A 16,580-nucleotide genomic window follows, 5' to 3' on the forward strand; every position below is an offset into this window, starting at 1 on the left:
CCCAGTTGCCAGCTCTGAAGAGCCAGAGAGCTCATCTGTAGGAACTGAAGAGCAACTATACAGCATCAGAACAAGGTTCCATCTAGTGCACCATGTTGCCTCCCACAGGGACTAACAGACAATGCTCAGAGGAACAAAACAGAGTAAGCATGTAGAGCTGCCTCCTGCGTGTATCCTCTTAGTCTTTAGTTATTTGTAGTTCTAATTTCTCTGTGATTAGTTGCTCTGAAGAAAAATGTGATTTAGTCCAATCTCTGCTGAAGCCTGTGTGATGTTTTAATGTCCAAAACATGACATGGCAAAGAGTTGCACAGCTTAACTACAATTTGCTTGAGGAATCATTTCCTCTTGCTAGGTTTGAATCTGCCGTGTCTGAACTTCTGTTGATACCCTTTTTCTTCTGACAACTCATTACTGTCGTCAGTATTCAGATATTGTGACAGTGGGCACTAGAAATTCCTAAGATAGATGAATGAGGTGTTTTATCATAATAATTGTTTTGATTTGTAACATCTGGAATCTAATATCTATATATATTCCATCTTTATGCATTTTGGGAGCAGATGTTCACTGTAGCTCCTTTCAACATGTTTCTGGTTTTGTCTTTGACATCCTACTGTAATGGATTAAAATAAGCAATTTGGCAACTACCCAGGCCTTTAAATAAACTTTAATAAGTTGGAGAATCATTGCATCTCTTGTGGCGCCAGACCAGCAGCTATCTATATACATGTTTCTTTTCATCTTACACAAGGGTTGTTTTCCCTCTAGTTATTTATTAAAATTGTCGTTTATTTATCACTTCTTCTTTAAACAAATTGCACAGGAATAATTTTTACTTTTCAGTTTGTTGATCAAAATGGGTAGGTCCTTAAGCATAGTAAATCCAATGCAAAATTTAAAATGATTAAGCTTATCTACTGTTTAGTGGAAATTAGGTGGAAGTCAATGGTGGCAGTGTGGTGAATTAAAGAAAGATATTTGAACTGGACTTTCATTAGGCACTTCTGCAAACAGAAATAAGAGGTGTGAAAAAGATGAATCTGAATGCCATTTTATTATGGCATGAATCTGAATGCTATGTCATTAACAGCTATTTTGTCTGTTCTATCAAAGCTTCATGTACAGTCATAATTATACCAGAAAAGTTTGCAATTACCAATGTGTATTTGTGTGTTTTCTTAGTAAAGGAAGATTTTATTACACTGATTTAAGCACAGGTTCTCCTGCATACCCTTTTCAAAGGATAGTCTGGTAGTTCAGTATAGTCATAGTCTCAGAATAAAAGCTGGACCCTGGTATAACATTATCCTTAATGAGATTCTAACTATAATATAGTTTTCTCTATTTGCATTTAATGAGGTCCTATGTGAAATATTTCTTGATTCTGCTAGTGTATGAATAGCACAATTCTAGACATCTACAGTCTTTAAAGAGATTAAATGTCATCTTTGCAAAAAATCATCTGCCAAACTAAAAAGTATGAAAAGGTAGTGTAAATAGTAATAAGTATGATGAACTAATAATGGATTAAGTCAAGGCATCAAGAAATCCTTCCATTCTAGATAGTTTAAATTCTATAGAATCTAGAGTATATATATTAAAGTGTACTCTTGTATTACCAAAGATAGCTTCTATGCAATTTAGAATTACTGTTAATTGTACTTTGGTTCTATACAAAGTTGGTCATGGACAACATGTTCTACCTTAAATGTTAATTATCTTCCTTTTTTTAATTGTATAGTGTTTTGGCTGGATACAATGGTACTATCTTTGCATATGGTCAGACAGGCAGTGGCAAAACTTTTACCATCACAGGAGGAGCAGAACGTTACAGTGATCGAGGCATCATTCCCAGGACTTTATCTTATATTTTTGATCAATTGCAGAAGGTATGGAACATTATTTTCTGTTAATTTCTAATGTCTGGTTTCAAATATTTAACTGTTGCTTATGGTTGTTTTTATAATAGTAGTAGTGGAAGTCCTAAAACTAATACTTAACAAAATATCTAACTTGACACGGTACTTACTGTGTGCAAGCATATATGCGTAGTTGTTTTGGCTACCTGATTTATTGCAATAGTCTGAAAACAATGGGCATCGTTAGGGGGGGCTTTTGTTGTTGTAAAACCCAGTCTATTTTCAGTTGATGCAGCATACCTTCAGATCACACAAGTGGTTCTCCTTGTCTAACGCTTACATCAGCTCCACTCTGGTTTTGTATTGCATGCATTGCATTTCATTGTTGACTTTTTATGTGATGAAATGAGTCAATAAGTGAAAGGATGTGCCAGAGTAAGCACATTGATTTTTTTTGTTGTTATGCTTATTATGTTTGTGAGAAATTTAATTTTCTTTTAGTGTCTGAAATACTTACATGAGTCAACACAGTCAATTATTCCAGTACTTTTATAATTATAGGAGAAAGTGAAGAGAGGAGTCTGGTGTAATTTATGTTTTGTCTCTTCATATATTCCACCAGGCCTCTGACTGATTAATCTTCACATTTTAGCAAAGCTATTTAATTAATCCAATTTAAATATGATTTGCCGTTAACATAAATCATTCCACTGTACATTTATACTCTTTCAGTTGTGTACTGCAGAATACCAATCTGTTTGCAGAAGGGTATACGACTCAGTCGCACTAACATGCCCTGTCTCAGTAAGGGTTAACAAGAGTGAGTAATTACTTTGGCTCTTTGGAAGTATGGCTTTGGCAGGTAAATGTACACAGCATGTACAGGTGCACAAAAACTTGCCATTGTGGGAATGGAAATAAAAAAACACACATGGTCATGTTATCTTAGACTTTCTGCTGCGCTCACACAACCTCCATGGAGGACTTTTGTTGTGGAAAGTGAACAGGTTTATCGTGTAATTGCCAACAACAAACAGTGCTAACACACCAACATTCTTTTCTAATGTTAATTATGTAGTAAAGAAAAATAACTAGATGAGAATTTACTCGTATGTTTGTCAGATTCTCAACACAGAAATACAAATGTTTCCCATTTCAGACTGGGTTTTGGATCAAAAGTTATACTTAGTTACACTTATGGGGCTATTTCAATTTTCCTGCTTCCACATCATTGTTTCATTTTTTTTTTTCTTAGTGCATTTTAAAGGATCTCTTCTTGGTGTTTTATCTTTCCTCTTGCATTTCTTTTCATATCTGTCCCCTGTTGCATTTCTTTATACCTACAACTATGGTTTGGAAGATGCTCAAATAGAGGAGAAGAATCATTTGCCTTCTAACCCTAAGTAGGATGAAACAGGAGAAAGTGAAATCAGGGACATGAAATGCAAGACTTGTTAAGCTCTTACTTGGACAAAGCACAATTTGAAACCAAAGAAACAAAATTGGAGAACTAAATGAGAAGCAAATCAAGCCCTTTGTTTTTAATAACATCTCCTTTTCATTTAGAAATTCTCCTATTTCCATGGCATCCTGTTTGAACTGTTCCTTACTACATTTTTTCCATCCATCTGTAGTATATCTTTTAAATTATGTCCCTTGAAGTATTGAACTGTCATAACCAATTAAAAAAACACGGGAAATAATTATTAAATGAAACTGACAAGTTATATCTCAAAGTATTTTGCAAAAAACCTGCAGTGGATTGAATTATTACATTTCAACTGTGATATGAGTGCTTTCACAGTGGTTTTGTCTGCTGAAAAAAAAGTGACTGATTTTCTAATTCTCTTTTATTTCTTTAATTTTGGAAATCATAGCCCACTATTTTGAGGTTTATGTTGTTTGGATTTGGCTTTGGGGCAGGGGAAAATTGTCGGCAAAACTCAGTTGTGTTAAATTACTTTTTGGCAATGTAATTTACCAAAAGAATTGTGATTGCAGAGAACAGCTGACATCATATCATATACAGTGCTCTAATGTTGTGATGAAGAGAATGAAAACCAGTATGTCATTGATGTTTCTAAGTTAAGCAAATCTTATTTTTGTTGCCGTTTTTACTTTTGCTTTGTTTTTTCTTTAAGTACAGTCTTTCTATCCATAATATGAGCATTTACCTTCTTATAAAAACTTTCTTTTTTTAGTGCAGAAGTGAAAAATGCCATATTGCATAGTTCTGTAAGCAGCTCACATGTTCTAAATATAAACAGACTTTTTAAAGTATACAGAATCAATTAAAAATCCCAGACTAAACTCATGGTAATGGTGGTTTCTGTGGGGGATTTTTGTTTTAGTGAGTGTTGTGTGTGTGTGTCTCTATTTTATTTGGGAGCTTTTGTGGGTTGTTTTTTTTTTCTCCTTTTTTCTTCTTGAGTCCTTATGCATATGGTAACACAAAACATGAAAGTATCAGAAATTGAATATGTGCACCATACCCATGAAAAGAGACAAAGTGAGAAAGTGACCTAGAAGCCACAGAAATAAACTTGTCTTCTAATCTACCTCTGACTTCTGTTTATAACACTATTTTTTTTTCTTATCCAGGATAGCAGTAAAGTGTACACGACTCATGTTTCCTACTTAGAAATCTACAATGAATGTGGTTATGATCTGCTGGACCCAAGACATGAGGCCTCCAAAATGGAAGATTTGCCGTAAGTAATAAATACAGAAAATCATCAAAACCAACAGGAATCATTTTAGTATACGCTATTACATTGTTTAAGGACTTTTTGAAGTTGTGCTACTGATCTCAGTGTTCATTTAATCAAAATACTTTGTTTTCACAGTTCTGTCAATGGCGGCTAAGTGTTCTGTTATTTTGCGTGCATGGAGGGTAGGGAGTAACCAAAGGTGAAAGGATTGAAAGTGTTCACTGCTATTATGCAGAAGAGATTTACAGGCACTGACAAGGAGAAGGTGCACTTGTTTTTCTCATGGCACCCTGTCTCTTTGTATGGCATGTATGACTGTGTGGGGCAGTGACATGGAACAGATGGTATTTCCTAACAGCAGTAATGAGAATCTCCCTGCTTCTATTTGGACCTTTTACTTCAAGGATAATTATTTTTCTAGAATATGCAATTGTGAAATAAGGTAAGTTACAGCTAGAAAATAGGCCACAAGTAGCTCCAAAGAATAGTATATTTCCTTCAGAAAAGATGGCTGCTCTAATAGTAGTCATTGATCAGACACTAGCACCTAGTGATTGGAGAAGGGTAGTAAACAAAGGTTTGTAGATCATGAATGCTCCAGGTGGTGAAGTTAAAGATTTCTAATTTATAGGAAATCCAAGTCCTAGTCTTTAAGTCTGAAATAATAGTTTATAGTATGTGTTATTTTTAAATAGCTAAGCAAACAATAGGTGTGAATAAGTGAGTTGTTCACTGGATTTGCAAGTACGCTGAAATAATGCTGGGCACTGTGGATTTTATCATTCAACATGATTGTAACAGACACTTGTATCAGCAGTGATTTTATTGCTGTTTACAAGAGCAGGAAACATGCTGAAAATTTTCAGTGGGACAATAAAAGAAAATCAACAGAATTTTATTTTGAAATAACTAATTATGTTATTCACATATTATTAAATTTTATTTGTTAAAAATAAATCAAATTTATCTTTTTTATTTATTAAAGAAAATCTTGCGGCACATTATTTTGTGTTTAAATGGAGCTTTGTTTTTTCATGCAGTATGGGGTATCTAGGATATGTATGTACAAAGTAATTTTCAAGATTGATCTTTATGAAAGAAGCTGGTCTATAGATTAGGAAAGCAGCAGACAAATGCAAAGTGTGGGACTGAGCTGTGAATTGGTCTAATTGTTTCAGTTTATTTACCTGAAAAATGGAAGTAGAATTTATTGCTTTATGACACATCCGTGCTATGAAGACTGTTTGTCATTATCAGTGTCTTTCATGATGAAGTTTAGGATTCTAATCTAATTTATTTTCTGCTTCCTGTGGCATTCAGACCAACATTTTAATCAGAGGCTAGTTTGCATAGTATAATTTAGTGCTGTGTCCATTTTTGGATGGACAGAAAATAGTAAATAGTGTGTTACACTTTTTTCTACTTATTAGATTTAATGCTATCAAGTTATTCAAGTTTATTACATTAATAATTTCATTTATTAAATTATTTAAAATATTTTATCTGAACTCATTCAATTTAACATTTTACAAGGATGAATTTATTCAATTCAAAGAAACTGAATTTTAATAATATAACTGTGACTTTGAAACAGATATTTGGGGTCACATGCTCTGGAAAATGTCATATTTTAAAACTAGGTACTGAATATTTCCTAATAATTGTGATTTTTAGAAAGCTCCAATTAAGTTTATATATGGTGATTCAATAAATGAAAGAATAATTCTGTGTTGTGTGTTAAGGTTATTTTAAAACATAAAAGTTGATGGATAATTTGATTGTAAATTAGGAATAAAGCATGCTGGGATAGTCATAATTACTTGTAAACTTGCATAGTGTATACTACTGCAGGATGAGTTTAATAAGATAATAAATTTTTTCTCTGCTAAGTAATAATAATGCTTGAAGGTTTTACTGTACATGGGCATTATTTCCACTACATCATTTATCAAGAAAATATGTACTGTAAACTAAAACTATACCTACATAAGTTACATGTTTTATGTGTAATAGTACTTAATTAATAAAATATGTTTTGTTTATTTTTTAATATTGTAGTCTGGGAATTCAAAACTTAAAATTTCTAGTGTCATTCTGATCTAAAAGGGGAGTAAAAATTGCAGGAATAGGTGGTTACATGATTAACTATATTTCAATTACTTAAAAGATAGAGGTTACTTATAAGTAAATAATCATATTTTAAAATATATCAGGTGTTTATCATCTAATATATATTTTTTGGAGAATTTTATGTGCTTAAAACCTCTTAATATTTTAGTGGCAGTAAGCAAAATACAAAATAATAACTTTAAATTTGCTTGAAAGCCTGTATTTAATGAGAATATTAAAAAGAATTTGGTTTTTATACTTTAAAGGTGTCATATTATATATAATTTTCTGTTCAACCACACAGTGGATCATCTAAGCTTTGAGCACCATAAAAAGCCAAAGGCTTTTTACGGCTTCAAACCCTATGTTCTTGGGTAAATATTAGCAGTCACAGCTGATACTTTCCTAAGTATTTAAGATGGACAGGAAGAGTATTGAAGAAATGTGTCATTTTAGAAGAATAAGCAAAATGATTAGTTAACCTCATGTGATGTGCAGATTGTTCTGGAATAGTATTGCTATCCATATTCTTGCAAAAGAAGGGGATGTAATTTGAATGAAAGATATGTACTTCTGACCAGCAAACTCATCTTTATATTACCAGCTCAATGCAGGGACTAAGCACAGATTGCATTCAGGTGAGAGAGGCTGTGAAAGGCTTGTGGATTCATGACAGACTTGTTGATAGTACTTGAAAAATGAGACCTTGAAACTGTATTTGATGCTTAAGGCAAAAGGAATAATACACATTTTTAAAATTGTCCATTACATTTAAACATTACACGATTATACCTGGAATCTCAGCTTCTGAAGTCAAGGTTTTGTGTGTAGCCATACTTTGTTTATTCTGTAGACTATGAAATTTTCATCTTAGCTCTGCTTACTCATTTCATCCAAGTCTGCCAGATGAGGAAGAGATTCTCACAAAAACCACTACTTTTCTGTAAATAAATTCCTGACAAATGCATGAATATGAGCTGCATGTCTATATGTATACATATACAGATTCCTGCATAGAACTATGAAGAAATTGAATTTAATATTGGCAATCTAATTCTGTTTGTAGCTGTAGAGAATTCCATGTTTCTACAAGGACTTTCTGATTGTTTTCAACACATAAAGGTATGAAATAATTGCTATAAAGCAAAGCTGGTAGGAGACTATTTAAGTACTTACTGCCACCTTATGTTTTGCAAGAGTGTTGAAATTAGGAATACTTTTCTGAAGCTCTTAATTTGCTGTGCATTTGTGAATGAGCCTTTTATCTCCAACAGGTTCTTGGTTGTAGTGTATATGTGACCAAATGTTACTGAATTTCACTTTAATTACAGCCTATCAGAAAAGTTCTTCCTAATGTGTTCTTATTTATCCAGAAGAAAGGAATTTTTTGACATCATATATAGCACAAATGTAAAAACTGAAGTTATAGAACCATTAGTCGAGAATGACTAGATTAATTCATAGGTAAGCAATAAGTAACTGCTTTACCTCTCTGATGGCATATGAGGGCTAACTACAATTAGTGCTGTTTTGCCTTAGAATGATAATCTAAGCTGCAGTAATTGAGGAGGTACTTGTCAGGGAGCTCAGACAACAATTCCTCCACAGTGATGTGGCCAGGGGAAAATAGAATGTAAATTTCAAGTCATCAAAAGGGATTCCCCGTTTTTGTGTGAAGATTCTTTAAAGTCTTCTTTAAAGAATCTTTTGTGCGAAGATTCTTTCAAGTCCTCTTTGAGAGGGAAGTGTTTAATTTTTAGTATGATGCAGTCTTCCTTTAAGGAAACCACACTTTAAGCTCAGAGCCAATTAACTTCAAACATCAGCAATGATGTCTATATCAATATATGTTAGTAACATGCAGAACTGTTATGTTCCATGGGGTCAGTGTGAAATAATTTCCCTTTGAAACAAAACCTGTTACTGCATATTGATGAATTATCTCAAATGAGTTTGTACTCTTCTGTTTCTCTACTGCCCTCCAAGGGCTTTAAGAGTTATCAAAGTGCTGACATGGAAAGCTAAAGCAACTACTAAAATAACTCCTGCCTTCCTTAACAAAGAAGGATAAAAATAAAATAAGGCTAAAGGAATGATCTTAAACATATAGGAAACACATTTTATTCAGTCTGATTTTTTGATGCAAATAAACCTGATTTTCTCCTCCAGTCTCAACAGTGTTAATGTCAGCCCCTTTTAATGGCTGTACCAATTCTGTAATTTGGAAACTGACCACCAACCATAAACCTACAATAATATATTTCTAGTGTTCTCAGAATTATCCCTATTTAATACTTCTAAGGCTAATAATATTACTTGTTCACTTTTTTATATGAAATAAATTCTTTCAAAATTAAGAGTGCTCATTGTGTTACTAGTGAATAGCAAAGGTTAAGAGAATACAAAGTTTTGTGAGGTTAGACTTTAATGAGGAGACAGCTAAAAACTGTTTTGAATAATTTCTTCAAAGACTGATTTTTTTAAAATTACAGTTCAAACAAATTACACTTAAAATGCATACAATAACTTCAGCATACAAGATATATTGGTTATTCACATCCATGTTTTATGTTGATTTGTTTCCTGAAAAAGAGTATAAAGTCCAGTGAAGCTTTTTAAAGGTAACTTTTCTACAAACATTTGAGCAAATGTCAAAATGTATTTAACAAATTTTTTTTTTTGTGAGTGAGATTATTTAAGTTGCCTACAAATTCTAACAGATTTTGTATGTTTTGTTCATACATGAATCACTGATCTCACTGGTTCAGTTTTGATCCCTTGTTCTACATGATGGGATGGGTGAGAGAGAGTGCACAGCTTTTTTCAGATGTCAGTGAGAAAAGTTTAGCAATAAATGGCTTGATGGGGTAACTGCTTTGGTAAGACAGAATAAGAGGAGGAAGATAGGAGGCAAATCTTGCATCCCATCACATGCTGGGTGCCCTGCACCCATGCAGAATTGGACAGAGCCTGAATGATTTCCCCATGGCACACTGCACAAGAGCAGTACAGATCCTGGCCATGGAGAGAAGGTCTCCCTTTTGCTCTTTCGAGCCTTTGTATGATTTTCTTACAAGAAAACAACTTCATTCTAGAAGGTGTTCTTCTGAGAACTCAGTGAATTTATTCGGCAGCCAAGGGATCTGTGCAGCACAACTTGGGCCTGAATGCCCCACTGCATGCACAGCACCTCACAGGCTGTGCCTGCTCAGGTTCACTGTTACATGAATCATTAACCCTAAATATGTAACAGCCTCCAGTCATGTCCATAACATCCAGAACAGCCTAACTGTGTTTTTGTTGTCTCAAAACAGAATCCATTGGAGACAGTGGGAAGGATTTCCTATCACAATATGATGTGTCAAGCAAGCAGTCTGCCCGAGCCCTTACTCATCTCATAGTTCTGCCATGTCTCATAAGGGAGATTATGCTCTAATTCTCTTCTTGGATGGTGTCCTGGTTCAGGGCAAATTCGGGAGAGAACCCCCAAAGGGGTTCCTCCAGAAAACTGCAGATTCAACCGCCCTCTCCCCGCAGCTGGTTTGGGAAAAATACCTCCTTGGAGAAAGTTGGAAAAAACTGCTTATTGAACAATTAAACCTAAACAATATTGAGCAATAAAAGCTCTTGCTGCTCCAAAAGAGATGACAAACTCAGGAAGTCCCCTCCATGGGCTGTAGCTCAACTCACACAGTCTCTTATCAGTCCCTCCAGTGCTGGAAATGTCGTGGCCCAGGCCCAGCCTGGTGGACCACAGGTGAGAGCTGCCAGTGCCCTTCTGGGTGTTCAGTCCAGAGCAGGTTTAAACAGGTCCAAAGAAAAGAAAAAAAAAAATCCATAAAACTTCTTTGCCTCAGCTAGCTAAAACTAACTAAAAGCCAAGGAGAGCTGTGTCCTGTTGTCTGTCCATCTGCAGAAAAAACAGTCCAGGAGGAGGAATGTGGAGGAGTGAGTGCAGTTTTCTGAAAATAAAAATCCACACTTCTCTCCCCACTTCACTCTTGAAACAAGTCTTAAATTTGCAAAACTTATTATTCAGCATAAGCAGAACATATGACTGGGGATAAAAGCAACATATAGTTAGCCCAGGACAGATAGAAAATCAAATCTGTGTGCTGTTGTGGTGGTGGTAGCTGAATAACTTTGTGACCTTGCCTCTTGAATAAGTGTTGACTTTGTCCTCTGTTGTGGTATTCAGGTATTCATGTGGTATTCATTATCTTTTGAAAGATCATCTTTTTGGAATGATGCATAAGATGATTATCCTGACAATTCTTTCCTAAAAGCTAAAGTCCCTTGCAGTTATAACATATTTGTTTCTTATAACTGATAAATACCTAATAAAAGATAAATAGATATCTATTTTATCTATTTATCTCTGTGCAAATAGATACCTATTCGTATCCATTAATTTATTCTGTTCTTCTGAACAGAATACAAGATGCATACTTGCTGCTTTTCTCTTTTAACTTGATCCTAAATTTAATTGTGGCCCTATAGTCTCGTCACAATGACACAGTATCACTATGTCCTGCTAATGTATTGGCATAGGGCTTGTATATCTTCATATGTTGTTTTTTTGCATCATTATGATCAATTCTTAAATGTTTATAAATTTTTTAAGATTACTTTATATTTCTTCAATTCTAAGCCCTAAAGAAAGATATAATAATGGGAAGCTTGACTTTTAAAATGGTCATTCGTTTTCCAAAATATATTAAGGGGATTTTTTATTATCATTTTTAGTGCACAAATTAATGCGATAGTATTAATTAATCAAAGGAATCTTTAAGGTCAATATTTGCTAGTAACAAGAATTTAATAAATGAAAGCATTCAGTGTGCAAGGCTATCCTGCATTGGTGGCAGCTGAGTTGATGCAGGAAAGAGCACAAGTTAATAAGAGTATACTGCAATCAGAATTGCTCTGGGCTTTAGTGTGTGATGCAGATGCAGACAGAATACAATCTGACATTATCAAAAGTTTGATACACAAGGCCAGACTTATACTTTGGGGTTTATGTTTTGAATGGGGAAGCTGAATTTTGGGAATAAATGAGAAATGTCTTATACCACCACACAAAAATAAGGCTAATGGTGGGAGGCAATCTTGGAAGAGCAATTGTTATGATTACCAAAGATTTGTGTGTATTTTATGTGCAATTTTTCTTGAAAAGAGTGAGCGCATTTCAATGTATTAAAATTATTTCTCTATATTAATTTGAATGTTTTGACCATCAGACTGTGAACTACTCCCACAATGTCTAAGAGCAATACTATGGAATGCTGCTTTGATGCTTGATTTCATTCTCAGTTTGAGGTGGGGGAAAAGAAAGTAAAGCAGAGCAAAACCCAATCTCTCTGGTTTTGAAGCAACTTGGAGTAATTAACCAGCAAAAACTACCTACTGATAAAAACTCAAGACCCATACTCCCTCTTGTGGTTTATCTTGAAGAACATGAAAAATATTTATATACATATATGTATATCTATAGGTGTATATGTATGTATAGAAAATATTATCTATACTTAAGCAGAAGATAAAGTTTTAGTTTAAATAAAAACAACTTCCAACTTTTAAAAATGCTCTAATTTGTTTTAAATTGTATCAGAACATGTAACTCACTCTGAAAGACATGTTATTTATCTTCAGATTTAGTGTACTTCTGTTTTAACAGATTCTTCTCTGAGTTTTCCAAATCCAGTGAGGCAACTACTTGGCCTCCATGTTGGGTACTATAGAATGTCCCAGCTGAGGAGACACTAATGTCTACTTACTAATGCCAATAAATTTTAACTCTCATTAACCGTCTCAAAAGAAAAAAAAAATCTTATGTTGAAGGACTATTCAAAGAAGTGAAAAGGATTTTCAGTAATATTTAGCAGCTCTTTTGGAGCTTTTGCCATATCTTTGATGCTTGCATCCAATTCCTTACTAGCAGCTTCTGTCTTATAGATGTGTAACTAAGAACATTTCTAATAGGGGGAATAAATAAAATCATTGTTAGCTTGCTTTTAATTTAAGGGGGGATAATTTACAGTTGTATTTATTACCATTTAAGAAAAATGAAAAGAGAAGTAGTCTTGACAAATGTTTCTAAAGTTATTAGAAACATGTTGACTACAGATGTGTTGATTCTGAAATATTCCATGTACATTTGTATGTCAAAATAATGGTATGCTTTATGTATCATCTGTACTTGGTAATAGCAAACAAACCCTTACATATTATTTGTTTGTGAGGGTTCATCTAATCTCTTACTCTTGAAATTTTAATATCTCAATAAATAAAAATACCAAAGCTTTCTCTAAAATGTACAGTTTTCTTATATTTCTTTTCTATGTGAAGTTTCATAATAAAGGAATAAAAAGGAGGTGACAGTAAAAAAAGACATCAATATTTCCTTTAATGTGAATAATTTGTTCTTCATGTGAATAATTTATTCTTCATGTTCTTTCATTATGATTTAACTTTGGTTTTAGATTTCACCTTTTAGGCGTGATCAAAATTAAATTATGAAACAACTCTAGTTTTCACTGTTGTTTTTATTTTGCATGTAGAAAAGTGACAATAATGGAAGACTCTGATCAAAACATTCATCTGAAAAACTTGTCTCTTCAGCAAGCAACAAATGAAGAGGAAGCCTTAAACCTACTCTTCTTGGGGGACACCAACAGAATGATTGCTGAGGTGAGATTTGCCGCTCCAATCTTCTTAATACCACCAAAATTAAAATGGTGAAAAACATCTCTTCTCTCTCAAATAAAATGTATATTTTTGAAGTCCTTGGACGTAAATTGCTATCTCCTTTGTGAGTGTATTTCCACAGTGAAATTAAATAAGCATTTCTCTGATGATAGTGTTCTATAGTGGATCTGATTGGTGGCTCTTGAAATCGTAACTCATTGAAATTTAAAGTAGAATACAGAAATTCTCATTAACTATAGACTTACTTTTGAATGTGGCATGTATCAACATACACAGACGTGTAAAGATAAGAAAATATGTCCTTGCAAAGCATTGTCAAACATTCCCAGTATAATTTTTCCCTGGAAGTGTTCAACACCAATTTGGATGGGGCCCTGAGCAACCTCTTCTAGTGGAAGGTGTCCCTAGTCATGGGATGCGAGGGGATTGGGCTGTTGGAACAAGATGATCTTTAAGGTCTCTTCCAACTCAAACCATTCTATGATTCTATGACTAAGCACTCAATTGCCTTTGAAGTACTTAATATAAATCCCCTCTTTTTTTCCTTCTTACTGCATAATAAACACGTGGTGTTTTATGGAAAAACACAAAACAAACAACCTCCCAAACCAAACAAATAAACAAAACCCACCAAAAACCCAGATAGTAGTTCAAAGGAAATTCAGAATAAATACATGCCAATATTCACACACAAGGCTGTTTTTACGGATTCTGAAAAATTAAAATTAAATGTTTCCGTATCTGTAAGGTTCTTTTTTCCCTTCATGCTTGGATACGGAACGTAAATATAAAAAAGTGTATTGTATAATATGAGCACTGGCAATGTGTCTTTACTACAATAGAGTTGATTCTCTTTTAGAACTTTTTTGGTTTTCCTCCTCTGTATTTCCAAAAGGATATATCATAAATCATTGACAAGAAAGATACTTAGATTATATGAATAGTCAGGTAGTTCTGTGCTCCTGCTGGATGACCACATACACCTGGACACAGAGGAAGAAGCATTTTATTACAAAACATAAATAGGTAACACAAATACTTGTTCTTTCTCAAGGATGACTGTTTCAGCAGTTATATTTTGAGAGGTAGGAATATGTTAACGCAAGAGATAATCAACATAAGGCCTTCCCATAAACCTGAGCATTTAGGCAAGGAACTGCTTCATGATATTGAAATAGAAATATTGATACTATGTGGAGGAGAGGAACTTGACAAAGTGTAATAGAAGACAAAAGGGTTAATCTAGAGATCTAACAAAGAGGACTTATGACATAAAACATAATTTCTCTGGAGAACCATATTTTTAGATCTTGAGTTATGATAATACTTTCTGACCTCTGAAGATTAGAACCCTCTTAAGTAAACTTTAAAGGAAAAGAAGCAAGATTAATAAACCTAAATAGAAAAGAAAGTAAAATAAATGCTTAATTCATCTTTTTTAATGATGAGTTTGGCTGTGGAAAAACTCAGATGACTGTCATGGATCACATATGACACGTGTAGCCTCTAAAATTGCAATCTAGTGCTTTCACCCTGAATAACCTTTCTTTGAAGAGTTGACTCTTTTGAAAACAAGAATGACAATTTAATTTCTGCATTGCCTATGCTAATGCAATCTAACTTGTGATTTGAGGGGTGCATTTTTCCCTCATCACTGATTGTGCTAAAAAAATGTCATCACAATATTAAAGTATTTTGCAGGCAAAATTTGTTCATTCATTCTATTTCAGAATCTAAGAGAACGTTTATAACTGAATGCTTCTTTCCCGCATGTAACTATATAGCCCAAGAGAAGGAAAAAAAGGCAACTAATCTAGTTTGCTCAGGATTACTTTGCTTAGGTCCTTTTTTCTAGTTTTGATGTGTACTACAAGTTGTGTAGATGGCAAGATGGGAGACATTTGTGCACAGACGATTCATAATGTAAAAATCCAAATAGGAATTTTTTGTCTCATATTTTGCCAGAGAGAAATAGGCAGAGATCAATACAAAAAAACCTGGAGTCTTTTGTTGGCAGTTCTACTGAATGTAAGGACTAGATTTTTGTTTGCTTGCTGATAAAGCAGTTTCTTGGTATATTTAAGTACATATGAATCTGCAGCAACAAGTTATAAAATCTGACCTGTTTTCTTATATTTTCTAACTGTTAAGACAAATTTATGATTTTGGTACCTAAAATACATGCTGAGGATTTAAAAATCAAGTTTGCAGTATAAACAATTGGTAGCAGCAACATCTAAAAAAGCTGCTGCATGGAAATAAATGTTTGGCTGTTTAGGTAGTGTTCACAAACCATTTTATCTTGGTATACTATTAATATAGCTTCAGCTGAAGTGGTCTTTTCTAAGTTTTTGTGATGGGAATCCCATATAACCTCTGCCTTTTGAAATAACATGCCTAAACCTCTGTGATTTTGAGAATTCATAGTAGTTTTTAGTGTTTCTCTAAAAGCAATAGACTAAGGTAGCCTCCCAAGGATGTGCAGCAATTTCAAAACTGTAAAATCCTTTTCTGAGATTAGTACATCTGAGGACTGTAGTGACATGTACAGTTAGAATTTATTTTTTCCTCTACTGAAAAGCTATTTTGCTTTAATGAGGAAGGAAATGTTTTAGGGCATGGTTTGATACCTACAGCACTCTGTTTTTTTTAAATTTGGCACACAGTGTATAATACACAGTATTTGTTCCATCATTTAAAATGTTTGAAGGACAAATGGGGCAATCAGTAAGCTTTTGGCAATGTTTAAATATAATCATTTCAAGAAAGAATGAAATTTTATGTTTTAAGGTTAGTTGTGGAGCCTGACTTGTGACCTATGAATTGAACTCATTCTATTTGTATTTATTGTACATTAATATTCTCTTGAATATATTTAGAAACTCAGTGGTAGTGTTTGACTGCAATTTTAATTCGATGAGATAGGAAAAACAGGATTTCAGTGTGTGAGCATATGAAATTAAATGCCACTTTTGACAAAAATGCATGCTATCTGGGTTAGTGCCGCAGTCTAGAAGAAATTACAACTTTCTGCTTTCCTAGGTTCCTCTTTGGTGTCAATTATTAACTTCTTTCCACTCCAACAAATCTGTAATATTGTGTTATGAGCACCAAATAGTATTGTTATTTCAGCACAGGTGTTTTCATTTCCATGTGTGGTAAAAATATTACTGGTCATACATACTACTTT

At 33.7% G+C, this 16,580-nt stretch overlaps 1 protein-coding gene across 1 annotated transcript in view; it reads left to right on the forward strand.

The window, feature by feature from the left end:
* KIF6 (kinesin family member 6) overlaps positions 1-16,580 on the forward strand; it is a 156,134-nt gene that overhangs the window by 14,953 nt on the left and 124,601 nt on the right. The window contains exons 4-6 of the mRNA XM_058802336.1: positions 1,745-1,892; positions 4,464-4,573; positions 13,243-13,372. Of these exons, the coding sequence (XP_058658319.1) occupies positions 1,745-1,892; positions 4,464-4,573; positions 13,243-13,372 (388 nt within the window). The remainder of the gene's footprint in view (positions 1-1,744; positions 1,893-4,463; positions 4,574-13,242; positions 13,373-16,580) is intronic.

Source organism: Ammospiza caudacuta, chromosome 3 (assembly GCF_027887145.1).
Source record: "Ammospiza caudacuta isolate bAmmCau1 chromosome 3, bAmmCau1.pri, whole genome shotgun sequence".
Classification (NCBI taxonomy): domain Eukaryota; kingdom Metazoa; phylum Chordata; class Aves; order Passeriformes; family Passerellidae; genus Ammospiza; species Ammospiza caudacuta.